The 19,799-nt window shown below is 51.5% G+C and overlaps 1 protein-coding gene across 7 annotated transcripts in view; it reads left to right on the top strand.

Annotated features, from left to right (window-relative positions):
- CTIF (cap binding complex dependent translation initiation factor) overlaps positions 1 to 19,799 on the top strand; it is a 260,002-nt gene that overhangs the window by 170,082 nt on the left and 70,121 nt on the right. For 4 of the 7 annotated variants that reach the window (XM_011360859.2, XM_011360850.2, XM_011360883.2 and 1 more), the window contains 2 exons: positions 3,537 to 4,029; positions 6,672 to 6,971. In XM_011360859.2, the coding sequence (XP_011359161.1) occupies positions 3,537 to 4,029; positions 6,672 to 6,971 (793 nt within the window). Of the gene's footprint in view, positions 1 to 3,536; positions 4,030 to 6,671; positions 6,972 to 9,887; positions 10,538 to 19,799 lie in introns of those variants that run through there. The other 3 variants (XM_011360875.2, XM_011360891.2, XM_011360905.2) reach the window with 2 other exon arrangements.

Raw genomic sequence — 19,799 nt, 5'->3', positions numbered from 1 at the left:
CTACCCCTCCCAGCCAGGGACGTGGTAGTGTGGGGAGCCAGAACTCCCATCCCTGCCCAGCAGTAAGGGGAACCCCACCTTGGGGTATCAGAGAAGACCCAGTGGGGAACTTGACCTCTACTCCCCACCTGGCAGCAAGGAGGCGGTGCTGTCCTTTCTACTTCTGGAGCAAGGTCAGAGGAAACCAACTAAAACAGAAAGTTTGATTAAGCCCAGAGTCTCGTAATATAATACCCAAGATGTCCAGGTTTCAACTGAAAAATCTTTTGTCATACCAAAACCCAGAAATGTCTCAATTGAATGGAAAAAAACAATAGATGCCACTATTGACATGACAAAAATGTTAGGATTATCTAAGATTTTAAAGCAGCCAGCATAAAAATGCTTTAAAAAGCGATTAGGAACACACTCAAAACAAATGAAAAATAGTTCTCGGCAAAGAAACAGAAGTTATAACAAAGATAGTTAAATTAACAACTTAATGGACGGGCGCAGCAGCAGAATGAAGGAGGCAAAAGGAAGAACCAGGGTCCTAGAAGATGGAACAATAGAGATGATCCGATCTGAGCCACAGAGAGAAAACAGACTGAAGAGGAATGAACTGAGCTTCTCAGGCCTGGGGGGTCATAACAGCAAATTTAATATATGTATCCTCAGAGTCCAGAAAGTTATGAGGAGAAAAGAGGTGGGGCGGAAAAGGTACCCGAAGAAATAATGGCTGGAAACATCTCATGCCTCGCTGATGGGAAAGTAAAATGGTCCAGCCTCCATGGAAAACAGTCCAGCGGTTTCGTCAGAAGACTTAATTTTGAGGTTCCCCCGGGATTGTTGCCCCCGGGGTTTTTTTTCGGGGAAAGGAAACTTTTCCCCCCAAAGCCTGTCCACAGGTTTTCCTAGCAGCTTTATGCACGATAGCCAATAACCGGAAACAACCCGATTTCCTTCCGCAGGTCAGTGGTTAAACTCACTGATCTATCCACACTATGGAATGCTAGTCAGCAATGAAAAGGGATGAACTGTTGATACACACAACCATCTAGATGAATCTCAAGGCATTATGCTGAGTGAAAGAGGCCAGTCCCACTGAGTTGCATACTGTATGATCCCATTTATATAACATTCTCGAGGTGAGAAAATTGTAGAAATGGAGACTAAATTAGTTGTCCCCGGGGTCTGAGCAGGAGGTGGTGAGAGAAAGTTAGATGTGCCTATGAAAGGGCAATGTGAAGGATTTTTGTGGTGATGGAAATTCTGTGTCTCGATTTGTCAAAATCCCAGTTGTATGATCTCGAACTATAGTTTTACAAGATGCTACCATACGGGGAAGCTGGGTAAAAGATACAACAGATCTCTCTGTATTATTTCTTAGAACCGCATCTGAATCTATAATTATCTCACAATGAAAAGTTTAGAAAATTTAATTCATGTTCATTTAGAAAACACAAATGAAAAAGAAAAGAAAAATCTTGAACCCATCCCCTGAAGATAATCACTGTTAACATTTTGTAGGTAGCCTTCCAGATTTTTCTGTGCATATACATACCGTGCCTTAAAAAAATGGCACCGCGTGGCACATATTACAACATGTGCTTTCTTCCATCTACTAGAGCGAATTCCTTCACCATTTCTTAATCGCTCCACATTCAGTTTTTCACTGTCGTTAGCACCGCTGTGATGAACATCCTTGTGCCTACAATCCCTGTGCATGTCTTTGATTATTCCCTTTGTAGATTGTCGCAAGTGGAAGCGCAAGGACCAGTGGTTTGCATGTTTTAGTGGCTCTCGTAAGAAATTGTCGAATTTCTCTCCAGAGGCATGCTAGTTCCTATTTCTTATATACCATGTGTTATAAGTTACCCCTTGTCTGGAAACAAAGAGTGCTGTCCACCTGTCTCTCAGGTAACAGCTATAATTCCCCCTAAAAACCCAGCCACTTCGAAAAAGCTTTTAAATGAAAAAATTGTTTGTGTTCATTTTAATGGGGCAATGATACATGTAACTCCAATCCAAGACACCCCCACATTTTCACAGATACAAAATTATAGAGCGAACACTGAAGTTGAGTTTATGTAAGTAATAATAATTTGAAAAAAAAAACAAATACAATTTGTTTGTAAACTGTACTGCAAGGTGAGTCTGTGGTACCCCCGAAGAGATGGCTCACAGGACGGCGAGGGCCTCATATTTAGAAGGTGGTCTTCTTTCTGCAAACTTTCTTCACTGACTTTATACAACTTCGGAGGGGCTCATGGTTATCCTGTTTTCCAATTGTACTTCAAATAAAGTTATGGCACAGAAAACACCGTGAGGGGGAAATAGAGCCGGAACACAGAGCTTCCAGTGCTAGAAGCGGTCCTTGTGCACAAGACTGAAGGCTTCTCAACATGCCCCCTGCCCCCAACTCTCTTGCTTTCAGTCTACAGATCAAAATATCTGGTTTGTCCCATGGCACACATCTCAGACTTGTCCTATATGATATCCGCTAATTAGAAAGTGTTGTGTCAGGTAAATCGGTGAGCCTGTCTTTGCCTAAAACCATCACGTTAGATATCACTTCTGTATTAGTCGGCTTGGGTCGCCGTAACACTATGCCACAAGACTGGGTGGCTTAACAACAGAAATTTATCTTCTCAAAATTCCAAGGGGCTAGAAGTCCAAGATCAAGGTGTCGGCCGGTTGGCTTTCTCCTGAGGCCTTTCCCCTTGCCTTGCAGATAGATGGCTGCCTTCTTGCTGTGTCTTCACGTGGTCTTTCTTCTGTGCATGGCCTTGTCTGTGTCCTAATCTCCTCTTATAAAGACACCAGTCATATTAATTGGACCCCACCCTAACAGCCTCATTTTAACTTAGTCACCTTTTGAAAGGCCCTGTCTCCAAATACAGTCAGTCACTTTCTGAGGTACTGGGAGGTTGGGGCTTCAGCACATGAATTGGTGGCAGGCAGGGAGGAGGACCCAATTCAGCCCATAACAATTTCTTGTAGCATATTTTGTTAATAGGATTGGAGATGAAATGTCAATGTATCAGAAAAAAAAGTTTAACACAATATAAGAGCCATTATGGTTAAAAAAAAAAAAAAAGCCATTAACAAGATAGTTGTTATCAGATACGGGTCTGTGTATTTATCTTTGCTGGAACATGCATAAAATACGTTCAGGAGATTCATAAAATGGTAAGTTTCTTCAAGAGGACATAGTGGGTGGCTGGGGACAGCGTCAGGAAGGTTCACTGCATACTGTATTGTATTGTTGTAATTTTGTTCTCCAACACGTGTTAATGCGTATTACAATAGGGAAATAAAATACTTATTTTAAATCAAAGATTGACTTAAATGCTCTATAATCACAGGGACCTGTCTGTCTTTCTCTGCTGTGTCCCCAGGCCCTATCACAGAGCCTGGCACACAGCACACTCAGTAAAGGTGCGGAATGAATGAATAAATGAACGACTCAATGAATTCTTCTTCTAGTGTTTGGGTGCAGGGACCCTGAGCAGCCCACCCAGTGACTCTCTCTGTCCTTCCCCTCTGGTTTGCAGACGGCAGCAGAGACCTCCAGGAGGGAACAAGCCCCAACAGCACAGTGACCACCAGCCGGGCAGTGCCAAACACAACAGGGACCACCAGAAATCCTACCAGGGGGGCTCAGCGCCCCACCCCTCGGGGAGGCCCACCCATCACGGCTACAGCCAGAACCGGCGCTGGCACCACAGCAACATGAAGCACCCACCCGGTGACAAGGGGGAGGCAGGCACCCACCGCAATGCCAAAGAGACCGTGACCATGGAGAGCCCCAAACTCGAGAACGCCCTGGGGGACGCCGGGCACAGCGTCCTCGAGTCCCCCCGCAGCCCGGACGGCCCGGCCCCAGTGGCTTCCGAGCGGCCGCCCACACAGCAGCCAGGGGTCCCAGAGGCCGAGACAAAGCGTAAAGACAGTAGTACCCCCGAACGCATGGGGGAGCGGCCCAAAATTACCCTGCTCCAGTCTTCCAAAGACAGGCTACGGCGGAGGCTGAAAGAAAAGGTACCGGTAATTGAATCTTTGTTTTTCTCTTGCACCAGGGAGGATGGCATGAGGTAGGCACGTCGGTAGGTGGGCTTAGGTTTGCGGGCCCAGGGAGCCATGTGGAGGGAAGCAGGTCCCACCACGGCATAGGGACCCCTAGACACCAGAGGGCAGGCCCATGGCCAGTTCTGCATGAACTCCTCCAGCACATTCTGGTACCTCACTTTCTGGCCACTTAAGAGGCCCAGAGGCCACTTGGTACTAGCCCCCAGCCTACGAGGGGAAGGGAGAAGGAGGTTCATGCCTGGGGGTGAGGGGAGTGTCACAGGGAAGACCCGTTCTTCCCTCCTGCATGTTCTGGGATCAGATACTACCCTATTAATGCTGAAGGGCATTTGGGAGAACCACGGGGCTTATAAGAACTGCTGCTTTCCTTGAGGTAAGTACCAGCCAGGCTGTGGTCCATGCCAGGGTCGAGAGCAAAGGTGAGTTGGGCAGAATGCAAGCAGGCTGCTCAGCCTTGCCATTCCCGTCCTTCATCAACCAGCAGCCAGTGAGGGGTCTAAGGGACAAAATTTAAGGAAGCTATCACTGCCAGCATCCCACAGCTGCCAGCCCTGCCCTGGCATAGCCTTGAGAGCGAGGGCCTCCTGAAATTTTGCTCCCCAGGAGCCTCTCTTTCCTCATCCTACTCCTGGCCTTGGCCTCTAGAGCCCGGGTCACAGATGCAGGAGGAGGGACAGGGGTCTGTCCCTGGCAGCATCACCTCTGCTGTGCTCAGCCCAGCTCCTCCTCCCTGGCCAAGGGCTCAGGTAAGGTCACCTTGGAGAGGAACTATTCCTGAAGAAGGCTGGCTCACCCCCGCCCTCCCCACGGAGTCGTTCTGGGGAGCTCCAAGTCAGGGCTTCTCCCAGCCTCTCTGCTGCCTTCTCTCCTTTCGTCCACCTGCGTATGGGTGCTATGGATCTGGGACCAGCTTTCGTCCTAGAGCCCAGCCCCACACCCACACTCAGGCAGCACAGACAGGTCAGAGCTCTTCCCCAATCAGCTCCTGAAGCCGAAATGCTGCTCCTGGCACCCTTCAAAGCCCAAGCCCCCCACCTCGCTGCTTCTGTGGGCAAGCAGCTGTGAGATCCCAGAGGAAACCCTCACCCGTTCCCTTACCTCCCCAGAGAAGGAGCCTGGAAGAGGTTCCCTGCTGATGACTAGCATTGGTCTTCACGTGAAGAGTGTCCAGAACGGGTTGCTACAGCCCGACCAGGGAGAGAGGGTTATAAACTGCATACCCTCCAGCCTGCTAAAGCTAACTGCAGTGCCACAGGATGAAAATTACATGGGCTTTAGAGTCCAGCAAACCAGGCTTAGTCCTCGCTTTGCCTGTGACTGGCTCGATGGCCTTGGGCAAGTCACCTAACCTCTCTGAGCCCCAGTTTACATGTCCACCTCGCAAACATGTCGATGTGTAAAGACCCCCGTGGGTGGTTATTATTCCGTACAAAGACCACTATTCCAACTCTGGGGCTCAGGTGGTTGGGTTGTAAGTAGGGTGGGTAAGGAGGGGATAAAACAGATAAAGTAGACCCATAGCACCCGCATGTCGGTTTCGGGGCTCCTCAAGGGAGGCCTCCTGGACTCCGGGACCAGAAGGACATGGCCTCAGGCAATGGTAGGGCTCAGGGAAAGCCGTAGCCCTTTCGGTATAACCTCCTCATGTTACCAGTGAGTAAACTGAGGCCCAGAGAGTGAAACCACTTCCCAAAGCCTTGTGGCTAGAGGCCGGGAACAGGTTCCAGAACTCCCGCCTGTGCCTCGCAGCCCAGAGCTCTCTTTGTTAAGATCGGAAGGGCAAGTGCAGGACCTCTCCTTATCCTGCCCTTCACCCTGATGTCACATCCCAGTAATTAAGTCGATCATACTCTTAGCCCCCAATCTGTTGTGTTTGAGGAAATACTTTTGAGACTGTCACATGCTGTTTTCTTCCTCCTCCGGCACAGAAACCTCATATGAGTGTCGGATTTTTTTGTCTGAAATTTCCCTCTCAGAAGTACCAGTCATTTTGGTGGCACATTGGAGGATTCCTCGGCGTGTGGTGTTTGTGGGTCCCTAAAGCCATGTCCACAGGGTTCCCTATTCCCAGAGAACATGACCACCCTTGAGCTGTAGGAGCTGGCAGTCTGGAAGACAAAATTGCCACTCCATGGGCGCCTCTGACCAGCATAGCAGGCATTTTGAATGCCACCCTCCTTCCTGACCTCGCCTTCCTGCCCTCATTTTCTCTTTGGCCCAATTTTTTATTTGTTATCTTATTTCATCTTTCATAAGCTCCATTAAATTATTTCTGGATTAAGACATCTGATGGACAAGTAGAGAAAACAAAACCAATATATGTGAGAATCCTGGGCAAGAGCTAGAGCTTACTAGAAGGTTAGGCTCAGGATGTCACAGGGGCCCAGAAAAAGGTCAGCAGAGAGCTGTGGAGCCTATGGGGCCTTGGTGGAGGTCAGCATTCCTGGAGTGCTCAGGCCTCCGGTTCTAGAAGGTGGGTCTGGGTCCTTTCTGGGGATGGAAGACTCCCTTTGCCAGCCAACCCCCCCATCCCCCCCCCCACACATACAGAAACCTCAGCTCGGCTCAGGCGCAACTCGGTTTATCTCCCACACCCCTAGGATGAAGTGGCAGTGGAGACCACCAGCCCTCAGCAGAACAAGATGGACAAGTTGATCGAGATCCTGAACAGCATGCGGAACAACAGCAGCGACGTGGACGCCAAGCTCACCACCTTCATGGAGGAGGCCCAGAACTCCACCAACTCCGAGGAGATGCTGGGTGAGATCGTCCGCACCATCTACCAGAAGGCCGTGTCCGACCGCAGCTTCGCCTTCACCGCCGCCAAGCTTTGCGACAAGATGGCGCTCTTCATGGTTGAGGGGACCAAGTTCCGGAGCCTGCTCCTCAACATGCTTCAGGTAACCGGACACCGACAGCTGCGCCTCCGTCCGCCCCGCCCCTCCCCGGGGGTTATTACTAGAGAGAAGCCTGCAAATTCTGACCACGGTTGAACTTTTCCCAAGTTCCTCCCTTGCCCGATTAATTATAGAAAATAAAAAGGCACTCAAGGGGCAAGGGATGAGTGGCCGGATTTGCGTGTGTTTGTGTGAGTGCTCCATGGTTACGATGGACCAATATAATTTTATAGGTGCTTCATGTTTAACCAGCCTTTCTCTCTTTCTATTTCCATGATAAGAGGGCTGGCTCTCGGTCTTCACCAGGCTCTGTGCTTTGACCTCTTCGCATCTGGGCAGACACACGCTTGGCATAAACTTCTCTCTTCCTCCTCCTCCTCCTCAGGACCACCCACCCACCCCAGACTGTGGAGGTGGTGTGATTGGTTGTAGCTGGTGCTTAAATGGGTCTGAGCGGATGCACAAGGGCTTGGGGTAGGAAAGGTTTGGTTGTGTGCTGATGCACAGCCGTGTTCAAGCCACTGCCAGGGCAGAGGGGGAGCATAGGCTCAGGATGTCACAGGGCCCCGGATGTCACAGGGGCTGTCTTGCTCCTCGGTGCCTTCTCACTCAACGCCCCTCCATCTCCGGAGAGCTCGATCCCGCTCCTTATTCTTCCCTCCACGGATGGCGGCGTCCAGTGCTGGTTTTACCGATGCGAGTGTGTAATATAATAAGCATAGGTGCTTAGACTGAGCCCAGCGCAGTTTCGCCTCACGAGTGGGGATGCGAGCGGCCGGTGCCTGCTCTTCTGTCATGGGTGGTAACGGGTGAACTGGTGGCCCCGGAACTGATGGCATCAGGGAAAGGTAGCAAGCGGCACAGCACGGTGGCCACACCAGGCTCTGAGACTATTCTCGGAGACTCTTGGCTGGAAAAATTTATCTCTACGCTTACTTTGTCCCTGACACTTGTTGAGATACGAATTGAGTTTCTAGTCTGGGTAAGGTGAAACAGTGGCTTGGCCGTTCTGAAAGCAGAGTTGCAGAGCTGGAAGAGACCACCTGCAGGTGCGTCTGAAACAGGGTGACCATGCAATAGGTCCTCTCAACCATGACACTTCTGAGAGAGGGGCTCTGTTCATAATGACACCTAGACGCCGGGTGTGAAAAGGCAGACGGTCACCCTGATCGTGACCACCTGGGTCGTGGTCTGCCGTCTTTCCCTAAGAACCGGAGGAAGGAAGCCGCCCACAGGGCTCCATCCCGCTGTCTTCCCCTCTTCCTGGGGAGCCTGCTCGCTGCAACCTGAGCCCTCGCTGGCCAGCTTGGGCTGCGTCTCTCCAGCTCCAGGCCCCGATCAGGTTCCCATTCCTGGATCGCCCACACTCCCCTGGTGACGAATTCCCGCATTACCTGAGGGATTTGCACATCGGGCATGTTCCTCGTGGGCCGGAATGTCCTGGGAGAGTGCGCAGGGTGACGGCAGGGAGAAACCTGTCTGCCACGTACCGCCATGCATGGGGGCGTCAAGGGACAGGATTGGCCTTTGGCCTTAGCTTTTGTCCTTTCTCGGAGAAGGACCCAGATAGGGCAAGACTTGTAGACAATGGCTGCCAGCTCCAAGTATCCTAGCCAGAGCCAGTGGCGGACAGACACACAGGACGTGAGGTGAGACGGACCCAGGCGGGAAGGGCAGCTGGACACAGGGGCCACCCAAGGTCCTGCCTGGGTCCCGCATTTCTTCCAAAGCCCCATGGTTAGAGCAGCCTTGTCCACAGTGTCCGGCAGAGCGTCAGTCCTGGCAGAAGGATCTCTGTGGCCCTACCCCCGCCCCTCCATTAGCCACAAAGTGGACTGGGTTAGGACATCAGGAAAAGAACCTGTTTGGCTGTGCTGAACTCGGAGAAGTTCTCCTTATAATCCCGAGCTAATAACTTCTTGTGGAATTACTGTGTGGCGAGACACGGTCTGGCAAACACTAGGACAGGGAAAGACACCGAATCTAAAGCCGGGAAATCGCTTTCTCAGCCTGATTCATGCCTTCAGCTGGAGCTTGGCCTCTGCAGCTCCCGCTGGGAAGGTGCTTGGCCATTTGACACTCAGCAGTGGACCTTACGATGTTGTGCTGCTAGTGATGAGTCAGGGACCTTGGCGAGGGGCGTGAGTGGCCCCACTCTCCCCAGCCCTGCCACTGGCATGAAACAGTCCTGGGTCCCCCTAGTCCTCAGAAACCTGCTTATTCCATAGTGTGGCTCAATGATAGATATGTCAACCCTACTTATGCCACCTTGTCTCTGGGGCAGAGGAGAGCTGCCACTCCCACGTCCACCATTTGCATAGGTGGAGCATTTTGGGGCCAGGTATTTAGAAATCTGAATGTCCCCCTTGAGCCCCACTCATCCCCTCTTTACCATGTGCAGCCCCAGCTTGCATATAAGCTGAGGAGGGAGCCCCTCGAAAGGCATAACCAGAGGGCTCGAGCTGGGCCCGCAAGCCTCCTATTCATGAGGACAATGCTGTTGGGTTCTGCCGCCTATTCAAGGTTCTTTTGGCTCCCGTGGAAGGCAGCCTGGATGTGCTAATGTGAGGCTACCCCCGAGCTCCTCGCAGACCCATAAGGCCCAGAGGAAGCCAACACCACATGTCTAATTGGGCCTCCTCAGGCCCTGCTCTCCTCTCTGCAGCTCACAAAGTAGCAGGTTAGAGTAGGCTTTCTGGGCAGCATGATTCGTGGCCACACACCACCCCAGACTCGCGAGGTGCAAGAAGAGAGAGCATGGCTCATCAACCCCCACAGGGATGTCTTTTTTCACCTGCTTTCATTTTCTGAAAAACCTGATTCGTACCCCTTTGCTGGCAGACAGCCCTAGACCCAGCCCCCAGAGCCTTTCCCTCCCTTTTCTCCCTCTGGGGTTCACACTCAGCTTCATCTCTCCAGGTCCACGGCCACTGGATCCCCTGGTTCAATTTGGTGGCCTCTGAGATGCCCCTCGTGTGGCCAGGTTTGGCTGCTACCTCTACATTCATGTTCTGAGACCCAGCTTAGTGATGCTGGCTACAGAGGCCAGGGTGTGAAGCATCCTCGGAACACAGCTCCCAGCAGCTGTCCTTCGACATTGCTTTCCTCAACCAGCCACTTCTGCCGCCGGAGCTTCTGCAGTGGGAACTGGCAGCATGAGACGTGAGGGGCAGGCTCTGATTTAGTGGACACTCTTGGCAGAAATGTGAGGACTGCCTGCCAAGTTGGGGTGCGGCCCCCATAGAAAGGGAAAAGGGGCCAGGGAAGGTCAAAGGACCTTTAACCCTTCCCAGTCAGATTCAGCATTGTCATCTCAAGGAACCCAACGGCATTGTCCTCATGAGCTGTGGTGATGTCAAAGACCCTGGCGTCTCAGTTGACCCTTGTCACAAATCCCACAGTTCAAAAAAGGTCTTCAATTTTTACATCTGAACTGAGTCTTTTTGCCTTAGATGTGGTCTTTTTCTTAGTAGTATTTTTATAAGTAAAATTCCACTTATCAGGCAGGCATTTCTTAAATGTCTGTCATATGTCAAGCATGTACATTAAATTAGTTTCTTGAACTTGAATGTGTGTATGAATCACATGGGATTTTACTTAAATACAGATTCTGATGCAGTAGGTCTTCTTAGAACCTGAGATTCTGCGTTTCTAACAAGCTCCCAGGCGATGCTAGTCACACTGGCCCAGTAACAAGGCTTTGAATAACTGATGGCTTGTAGGTGATGGATCAGTTTCATAAATGGGCCAACTGAGGCACATTCTTTTATCAGTGTGATTGTCAGAGGTGGGGATCCAGCCTGGGAGTATTGGGTTTCAGCACTGTGTTCTTCAGGCTAGTGGTTCTCAGCCAGCTGTCTGTTAGACTCATGGGAGGAGGAGCTTTTAGAACATACCGGAGGGGGCCCTACCCCAGACCACTGAATTAGACTTTCCAGGCCTGGGCATCCTCGTTTAAAGGATTCTCCAGGTGATTCTACAGTGCAGCAGGTTGAGCACCACTGTTAAGAAGATACTCCAGAGATGCCCTGACTAGACCACCATTGTCATTTATGAACGAGCTAGCCCTGCCTGTCACCCCATTAAGCGAGTCAAGAAATACGTACTAAGTACTGAACTCTGCTGAACAGTGCGGATGGAGGACTCGGAGCCTGAGCTGTTGGGACAACACCAAGGCAGAGGCATCCGCAGCTAAGACAGTCCCTTCTCCTTGCCCAGCCTCAGTCTGCCCTCTGTGCAGTGAGGAAACCAGTCTGGGCCATCCCAGGGTGCTTTCTCATGCTCCTCACCATTGTTCTGAGGTTCCTCCCAGAGGACCCACACTGACCCCAGTGAGCCAGGCGGGAGGCCAGAGCTGACTCTCCTCTCCCTCTGACCCCATTTCTCTGTCCTCAGCTCCTCTCCCCACGTTCCTTTCCTTTTTCTTGGCCTCGAATATTTGTTGGAGCAGCTGTCACATGTTTTAGGAAAAGGGCCTCACTCTCAAATCATACTGCCAGGCTGTACCTAAGGCCAGGCCGCCTTGTAAAGCTTTGCCTCCCAGCCTGCCTCACCCCACCCCTTACCAGCCGGCTCCCAGCTTCTTCATGTTTGCAGAGTCCCACACCCACTCGAGTATGTGGATTGATTATTTCTGACTTCCAGGAGCATGTGGGCTGCCCAGGGACCCTGGGTTACAGAAGTCACCAAAACTCTGCCTTGATCCTCACCAGGGAATTGTGGTACAGTAACGGGGAGGGGGACGCCAGTTTCACAGCGAGGTGAAGAATGAGCATGCCTCTTTTTATGGGACCTTTGGAATGACAGGAATTGGAGGCCTGAGCCCCCTCCGCCCAGCACTGCCCCGTCACCACCCTAGGCCTTCCACTTGGGCTCAGGGAGTGCTCCTTTGGTTGGGTAGTACAAGTTCAAGCCCTCCTCTGTTGAAATGTGTGTGCCCTGTTTAGCCAGGAGGTGTCTGCATCTGAGCTATGCAGAGCAAAGTATTATTAGAGCAGGCATCAGTGTGTCTGTAACTGAACCTAACTCTCCCTAGCAACCGTTGCCAACAACACTTCTAACAGAAGGATGCGATATCTTTTTTTGAAGAAAAAAAAAAAAACAACTCATCTCAACCAAGTTGTAAACACAGCAGGGCTGTTGTGAAAAGACAACTCAAAATCAGAATCTGGCATGTGACCAGACTTCAAAATAAATTGCTCCCTGCTAGAACCTTCTAGAAGACACAGCCTCTTAAAAAAATTGACCTCAGGCTAGAGACGGATAAACTCTTCAGAGTTTCTAGCTGGGTCACCATTAAGCCTTGTGTTTGGGGCTTTTTGATATATAGAGACTTAATCGAGTGGTGACAGGGGTTCATGGGGCTTCTGTGGGGTCTCTGGGAATGATTTTAACTGTTTTTCAGTACCAGAAGAGGCACTCTAAATTTTCTGATCTGGTTGCTCCTATCAATAAATCAGAATATAAGATACATCTTTAGGGTTCATGTGACACATCTGCCCCCTCTCCTAGTGCCATGTGTGCCAGCTTGGGCAGAGGACCTGGGCAGTCCTCTAACTCTAGGCGTAAGGGGGAACCTCCTTCTCCTGGTTATCTCAAGGTGTCAGGAAAGGGAGAGGAAGAACTAACCTTCATTCTTGGAGTTCTAACCAGCCCTAAGTTTGTAAGCTCCTCAAGGGCAGGAATCCTGGCTTAGTTACTGATGGTCCCCAGCTCCTAATATCATGACTTGTACCTCGTAGGTGCTCAGTAAATGCCTGTGCAAGGGAGCGATAGAGCCCTCAACATTAGGTACCAGTGCTCCCTGGTGTACGATGGGCTTCTTAACACTCCTGAGCATTTTCATGTGTGTGAACGTGGGGGTTCTCTCTCCTAGGTGGGCCCCAAGGCAGGAGTCCTTCCCCGCATTTACAGGTGAGGAAAGCGGCTCAGTAAGACTACAAGCCCTGCCCAAACTCAGGGGACTGAATGGGGGCGGTCAGTCCAGCACCCAAGCTCCTGGCTCCCATGTCACCTGAAAATCACATGTAAGGGTCAGAAACTTAGAAAAATCAGGAATCTGCCTTATGAAGCTCTCAGTGGGGGTTTCAAAATCCACCCCTCTAGAATAATCACGTGGCATTTCCAGCAGTCCCTGAGTCTGAGCTTTCTCAGCCAACAGAGGGCCAGGGGTGTCTAAGGAAACACCTCCGTGTCTCCATTTGCTTATTCCAGATGAACCACACAGCTGTTATTCCCAAGGTTCAGCTCTCCCCTTCACACCCGCTACCCCTGCTCAAGCCTCCTCCCTCGCTTCTGCACGCCCTCTGCCAAGCCAACGTGAGCTCCAGGCATGTAGACTGATTTTACCGTTGGCCCACACCAGCCATACCCAGGGGTAGAAGCACATTGTTCTGCTCATTCCAGAGCCCAAGCAAAGCCCTGGGCTGGACCCACCCTGAGCTCTCTCCACTGCTGCTGAGAATCAAAAGGGAGTGAAGCAAAGGGCCAGCGGGCAAGGCGGGCAGCCTTCCTGGTGGGCAGACTGAGGAGGGCGATTTCGGAGGCCCACCAAAGTTCTCTTTTTCTAAAAAGTGCTGCTCCACCTGCTGGCTGGCATCTAAGCATCCTGCGAGTCGTCGGTGCCCATCCTGAAGGTTGTGCCTTGCAAGGGCCGTGCAGAGCTGGCACGCACATTCCCCAAGAGTGGGCACCCGCAGGCTTGCGTCACACGTCACGGGAGACCGATTGTCACAGGAGCTTGACCTTCCGCACAAGAGTGTGTGGCGAGCGCGGCTGCGGCGATGGAGGGGCCAGTGCCTGGCTGGCATCAGGGCTCTTAGCCCACCCGCCAGAACCAGAGCGCGTGGGAGCCCGGCGCTCCCTTGCCAGACTGTTGCCCACACTTGCTTTGGCATGAGTGAATTGTACCTTCTTTGTTCCACTCCTCATTTCTTTCTCTCAGTGATCACTTATTGAGCATCTGCTGTGTGCTGCACATCACGGCGGAGCCTGTGTGTGTGTCACCTCTGTAAATTAGCCTGCCTTTCAGTCTTCTCCCAGCTTATGCAGGTGGGAGGACTGTCTCAAGTCTAGGTATTTTATTCAAGGCCCCAGCTAGAATGTCTCAAAGTGAATATTCAAACCAGCTTTCTCTGACTGTTCAGTTTGGGGGTGCAGGCGTGGAGGTAGAAGCATGGGGGCGTCTGAAAGTGCTGAATCTAAGGCCCCCTGTGAAACTTTGAAATGCTCAGTGGGGCAGAATCAGCTCTTGACTCGAACAGGAGAAAGCATTTTGTTTTTTTAATCTGAAAATAAGCAAAGGAAAAAAAGTCATCATTGACTTTCAGTCAATCCCAGAAGGAGCCCAGGACAGCAGCCTGCCAGTTAAGCTTTTCTTTTCCAAAGCTGTGCCCCCTATGTCTTGAGGGCAAAGACTGTCCTCGTCATCTGCATTCCACCCCAGTGCTGGCACATAGTAGGTATTCGGAAGGCTGGTTCCATAAGTCTCAGTTCAGTGGGGACCAAGGTGGGCAGTAGCCATGGCAGCAGAAGGGAATGAAGCGGTATTCTGTTCCCTCCTGTCTCTGGGCCAAGGGAGCTTTACCCAGGTCAGGAATGGTTTCACCATCTCCCGTGTCCCTTGCCAGGCCGTGTCCTCTTCCCTGCACACCCTCACCCCCTACCCCGGCTTCATTTTTCCTGCTAAATCCCCTGATAGAACTTGGCTGGGCGCTTCCCTTTCTGAAGCTGCCACACCGAGGCAGGCCTGCAGATAAGTGGGTTATTGGAGAAGGCCAGCTCAGGTGTCCTGGGCCCCAGAGGGTCACCCCTGGCTGGCTGGCAGCTCACCCCCAGCACCTCCTCCTCCCCAGGGCCAGGCCAGCAGGAGACAGCAGATCTTTTCCCGCAGCTCAGCGAGCGGCCAGCCCCCAGCCGCCGGCGGGAATCTGAGCTATGCTAAGCCGCTCCAGATCGGAGCATCGCTGCCCTGCCCGGGCACGGCCAGCCCAGACAGGGCGCCTCTACCTGTCGCGGCTGCCTCTGGAAAGCTGGCACTGCCTGGGCTGATGGAAAAAATCCTCCTGCGGGTTATGTAACAGCTCACCTCCCTGTCCCTGGCTTCCCAGGGAGGCTCCCGGCCACCACAGAGGGAGAGTGGTGGCCCCCAGCCAGGGAGGGGACAGCGGAGGGTCATTTCTTTGAAAGGGCAGCAAATTGTCTTCAGTGATTGCCGAAGGTCCTCAAGGACCCAAGGAGACTGGGGTGTTCCCTACAGATGCTTTTGGGTCTGGGAGGCCTGCCCAAGCCAAGTAGCCTAGCAGAGTGAGGAAGACTCGTCCAGGCAGCTGGACCCAGAAGGAGGGCTTAAGGAGAGGAAGAAAAGTGATTTTGTTGTTGGTTGGTTTGGTTTGGTTTGTTCGTTTTTTTATTTGATTTTATTTTTATCGTGGCAAATATATACAACATAAAATTTATCATTTTGACCATTTTTAAGTGCATGACTCAGTGGCATCAAGCACAACCACCACCTCCATTTACCCCCAGAATCTTCTCATTGTCCCAAGCAGAAGCCTTGTAGCCACCAAACCAATAACTTCCAGTTCCCAACCCCACTCCAACTTCCACTCTACCTTCCGTCTCTATGTTCAATGCATACCTCACAGAAGTGGAATCATACGATAGTTGTCCTTTTGTATCTGGCGTATTTTACTTCGCATATAATGGTTTCAGGGTTCACCCATGTGGTAGCCTGTGTCAGACTTTCCTTCCTTTTCATGGCTGAATATATTCCATTGCATGGCTGGACCCCGTTTTGTTTATCATCCTTCATTGACGGGCACTTGAGTTGTTTCTATCTTTTGGTACTTGTGAATAATGCTGCTATGAACATTCAAATTCAAGTATCTGTTTGAGACCCATTTTCAGTTCTTTTGGGTACATACATACATAGAAGAGGAATTGCCGAATCATGGGGAAATTCTACGTTTAACTTTTTAGGAACTGCCAAACTGTTTTCCAGATGGGGGAAAATATAATGAACCAAGACCCAAAGAAATGATGCAAGTGAGGGATAATGGGGTTACTACCTTATCTGGAATCGAGGGTCTAAGTGGAGAGTCAGAGAAAATCTGTAAAATGGAGCAAGTAGGAACCTGAGAGGCAGAAGGGTTTAGACTTTATGAAGTAGGACCGGGAGCCATTGTTGGTTCTGGAGCTGTAGCATCCCAAGATTAATTTAAAATCAGAAGATAGTATAGCCTAAAGGAAGGCTCTACAGATTATCCACGCAACCCATTCATGTTATAAATGGAAACCAGAGACCCAGCGAGGTTAGCAGAAGCCATGTTTCAGGAAGGCATGTTTGATGAGTTATTTCTTACATTAGAGAATCAGGGGTTTTAGGTGACCGCAGTTGTCTCTTTTGCAAAGGGAGCACACACGTGAGCCTGCCCCGCAAGGCTCTAAGCTGCAATGGCAGGCCTCATTTCCCCACCCTCCTCTCAACAGCCTGTTCTCGGCTCCTGGTCCATGGAACAGCAGCATTCCAGCTACCGCTCCCACAATCCAGAGGCTGGAAGCTGGGGTTGCCTACTCCAGGGACAGTGGGCCGGTGTGGGAGGTTGTGTCCCTCTACCTTTGTTCCCCTTCCTTATGCAAGTGCCGCAATGGGCTGTGAGAGCTTCTAGAAAGACAGGTCAGTGGGCATTTTTTAACTGGGGCCCAATGGTCAAAGGTGAACAGGGTTCCCAGCCAAGGGTGCATGAGCACGTGGCCTGCTGGCAACCTCCAGGGACAATGAACAGAACTCTGCCCAGCATGTCCCCGACCTCTGCCACTGGTGCCCACCCCAAGTGTGGTGGGCACATGTCCCCCTGACTCTTCATTCACCCATACCTGCCTGCATCGGCTGTGTTCCACATGCCTGGCATGAGTGAGAATGACTTATCAGGAAGTGTATGAGGTCAGGGTTGGGCAGAGAGGGTTGGAGATGTGGAAAGAGGTTATAAAAGAGCCAGTAAGAATGCCGCTCTTGTCTTGAACTTACTGCTTTCAGGGTCCTGTCTCCCCTAGATAAGTGAACAGAGGTCCTCCAGCTCCTGGGCCAGTGGGCATCCTGTGAACACTCCAAACCCATGCCATGCCCACTTCCTAGTTTCTTCTTACCTGTAGACCTTTCCCTGTTTGATGGCATCTCTATCTGGGAGAAGTGGTGACACTTGACCATGAAGCAGGGACTAGACTGTGTGACCTCTAGAGGTCACCGTCCAACCCGGGACTCTTGGAGGAGCCTCAGAATCATCAGTACAGGGAACCTGGCCTCAGAACCCAAAGTTCAGAATCAGGGCTCCCCAAGCACCCACAGAGACTCCAAGCCCCACTGCCTCATGCCTAGAGTATGAGTCTTCAGGGAGAAAGAGGCACAGCCCTTTCTGGCCCTATATCAACCCCAGTTCCAGCTGACAGATTGCTACCTACTCGTTGACAGATTGCCACCTTCACTTAACCCTTTGGTAGCCCCTCCAGATCCCAGTTCACAGAGGGAGAAAAGCTTTAGGCCACTTTAAAACATGGGGACAGACTAAAGCAGGCCCCTCCTGTGATAGCCCTCCAGCCCTTCTCCCTGGGGAAACCCCTTGCCCTCCACAGTATCACACTCTAGGGCCATGCACATTACAGAGAAGTTGTATCACTCCTGGATCATTCGCACCCAGACTCATTAAGCAGAGAGGGCCCTCAGGCTACCATGGCACCGTGTACTGCCCCTACCTCCCGCTGGTGGTGCCAAAAGATGGCTGGGCTCCAGCTCAGGCTTACAGATATCTATCTATAGTTGGAATAAGTGCATTCTGGAGCAGCTGCATGTAAATCGAAGCTCCACATATTAGACTCACACTTACCATCGGTCCCATTAGACAACACCCATTGCATTACCCTGGGTGTTAGAACAAGTCTGATTAGAGGAATAACATGGAGTTGGAAGCACAGTCACTTGGAATTCAGCCTGCAGGCCACAGAGACTTCGTCTTAATGACTTACTGCCATGTGGCATAAGAAATCATTGACACAGCCCAGAGTCTGACACCTACCTTCTAACCCCAGTTCTGGCACCAGTCAGCTGGTGACTTTGGGCAGATCTCAAAGTCTAGCTGCCCTCCACTTACTCTTCCATTAAATGGAGTAGTAACACTTACCTCTTATACCTGCTTACCCCACAAACATAATCATTGTTAAAATCTACTGAAACACATCTCATTTTTCCTGTGTCCTCTTAAGTCTCCTCCTCCAAGAGGAATTCCAGGATTTTGTAAAAGCATGTTTTTCTTTTTGCTCCTGATGAATCCCCTTCATTCAAGATTCCTAGCAGAGGCCCCACACAGACCTTGCAAAAGCCCAGGGGTCCCCAAGGTGTACTAGGACTAGGGATTTAGATGCAGCACTCCGGATAGCCCTGGGGTCCAACCATAAGGAGAGCTCTCATGGGGGCCTAGGGCTGGCGTTGAGGCCCTGCTGGGTGCCCCATTCTAGGCACTGTTAAACCCCAGTGAGCAGGGGTACTGGTCTCTAACAGATATTTAGAGACCAGCTGGTGGCTAAAACCAGCAAAACCAGCTCAATCAGAGAGCAGTTTAAGAAAGTCTGTGGTAGGGGCATGCCCTTTAAGTGCTGGCAGCTGGGGAAGACTTCTTGGAGGAGGTGGCATGAAAGAAGAGGCAGGATTTGGGTGGTCAGAGGAAAACAGGAGGAAGAAGCCAAAGCAAAGGCTTGTAGGTGGGCGGAGCCTGGGTGGAGCGCAATTGTGCAGGTGAGCATGGTGGGTGAGGCTGTGCTTACGGCCTGGCAGAGGGTGTGTCAGAAAGCCCCTGTATGATGCTGCCCAGCCAGGCAGTGACCCCAGGTCACAGTAACCACACTGGCTCATTCATCTGCTGGCACTTGCTTTTCACCGTTTCAGGCCAAGACTGTATTAATCCAAAACTAAAACGTCTACCTTAAGAGTAGTGAGCTCCCTGGCAGCCTTGGGCCTCGGTCAGTCTTGGACAGGAGACAGAGAGGGCCACTGCGTCTGGGGCCTGGGCCTGCCTGCAGGGAACTGTGATGCCAAGGTTTCATTGAGGCAGATAGTGTAGGAGACCTTCCCCCCCTCCCCTCCCTGGCCAGCTCACTGCCTTGTAGAAGAGTAAGGTTCCAGGTGCCCACCTCACGTAGCCCACTTACCCCTCCTTAGAGATCAGCTGCTTCCAAGAGCCGTCTGGAGGTGGGTGTCCACACGCAGGCGTGCAGCACTGATGCCGTCTCACTGCGTCTCCTCCTGCAGCAGCCATTAAGCCCCCCGGGGACCAGAGGCAGGGCTGCTCTTGATGCCAGGGCCGGGCAGGTTCATGAAGCAACCCTCACACTTTTACCTCCCCCCTCCTTCTCCAGCACGTATTTTCTGGTAGAAAAGGAGACAGGATGTCTGAAACCAGCCAGCATCTTGCCTAGCTCCACACGCTCTGGCCTCAGTTTCCTCACTTGATGTGGGGGATCAGTCACCCACCGGGCGATGGGAATCATGGCTACTGTATGTCTCTCACGGCCCCTCGAATACCTTGGGCCTGAGAAGGTAGTATGGGGGTCCAGGATGGAGGAGAGCCTGGAACACATTTGGGGGTGGATTAGAAGCAGGAAGAGAAGATGGGGAGAGGCTCAGAAGTAGGGGAACTGGAAGCTTAGGGTTTAAAGGTGCGGTGTAGGAGGATGCGTCCAGGGCTGCAGGAAGTCCGGGTTCTAGCTCCTGCCCTGCCCTCCTCTAACTGGGTGACCTCAGGTCAGTCCTTCCACCTTCTAGTGGTTTCCTTGCCCATAAAA

This window comes from Pteropus vampyrus, unplaced genomic scaffold (genome assembly GCF_000151845.1).
Source record: "Pteropus vampyrus isolate Shadow unplaced genomic scaffold, Pvam_2.0 Scaffold3, whole genome shotgun sequence".
In the NCBI taxonomy this organism is placed as follows: domain Eukaryota; kingdom Metazoa; phylum Chordata; class Mammalia; order Chiroptera; family Pteropodidae; genus Pteropus; species Pteropus vampyrus.
The sequence above is the reverse complement of the archived record's forward strand: the minus strand, read 5'-3'. Positions and strand labels throughout refer to the sequence as shown.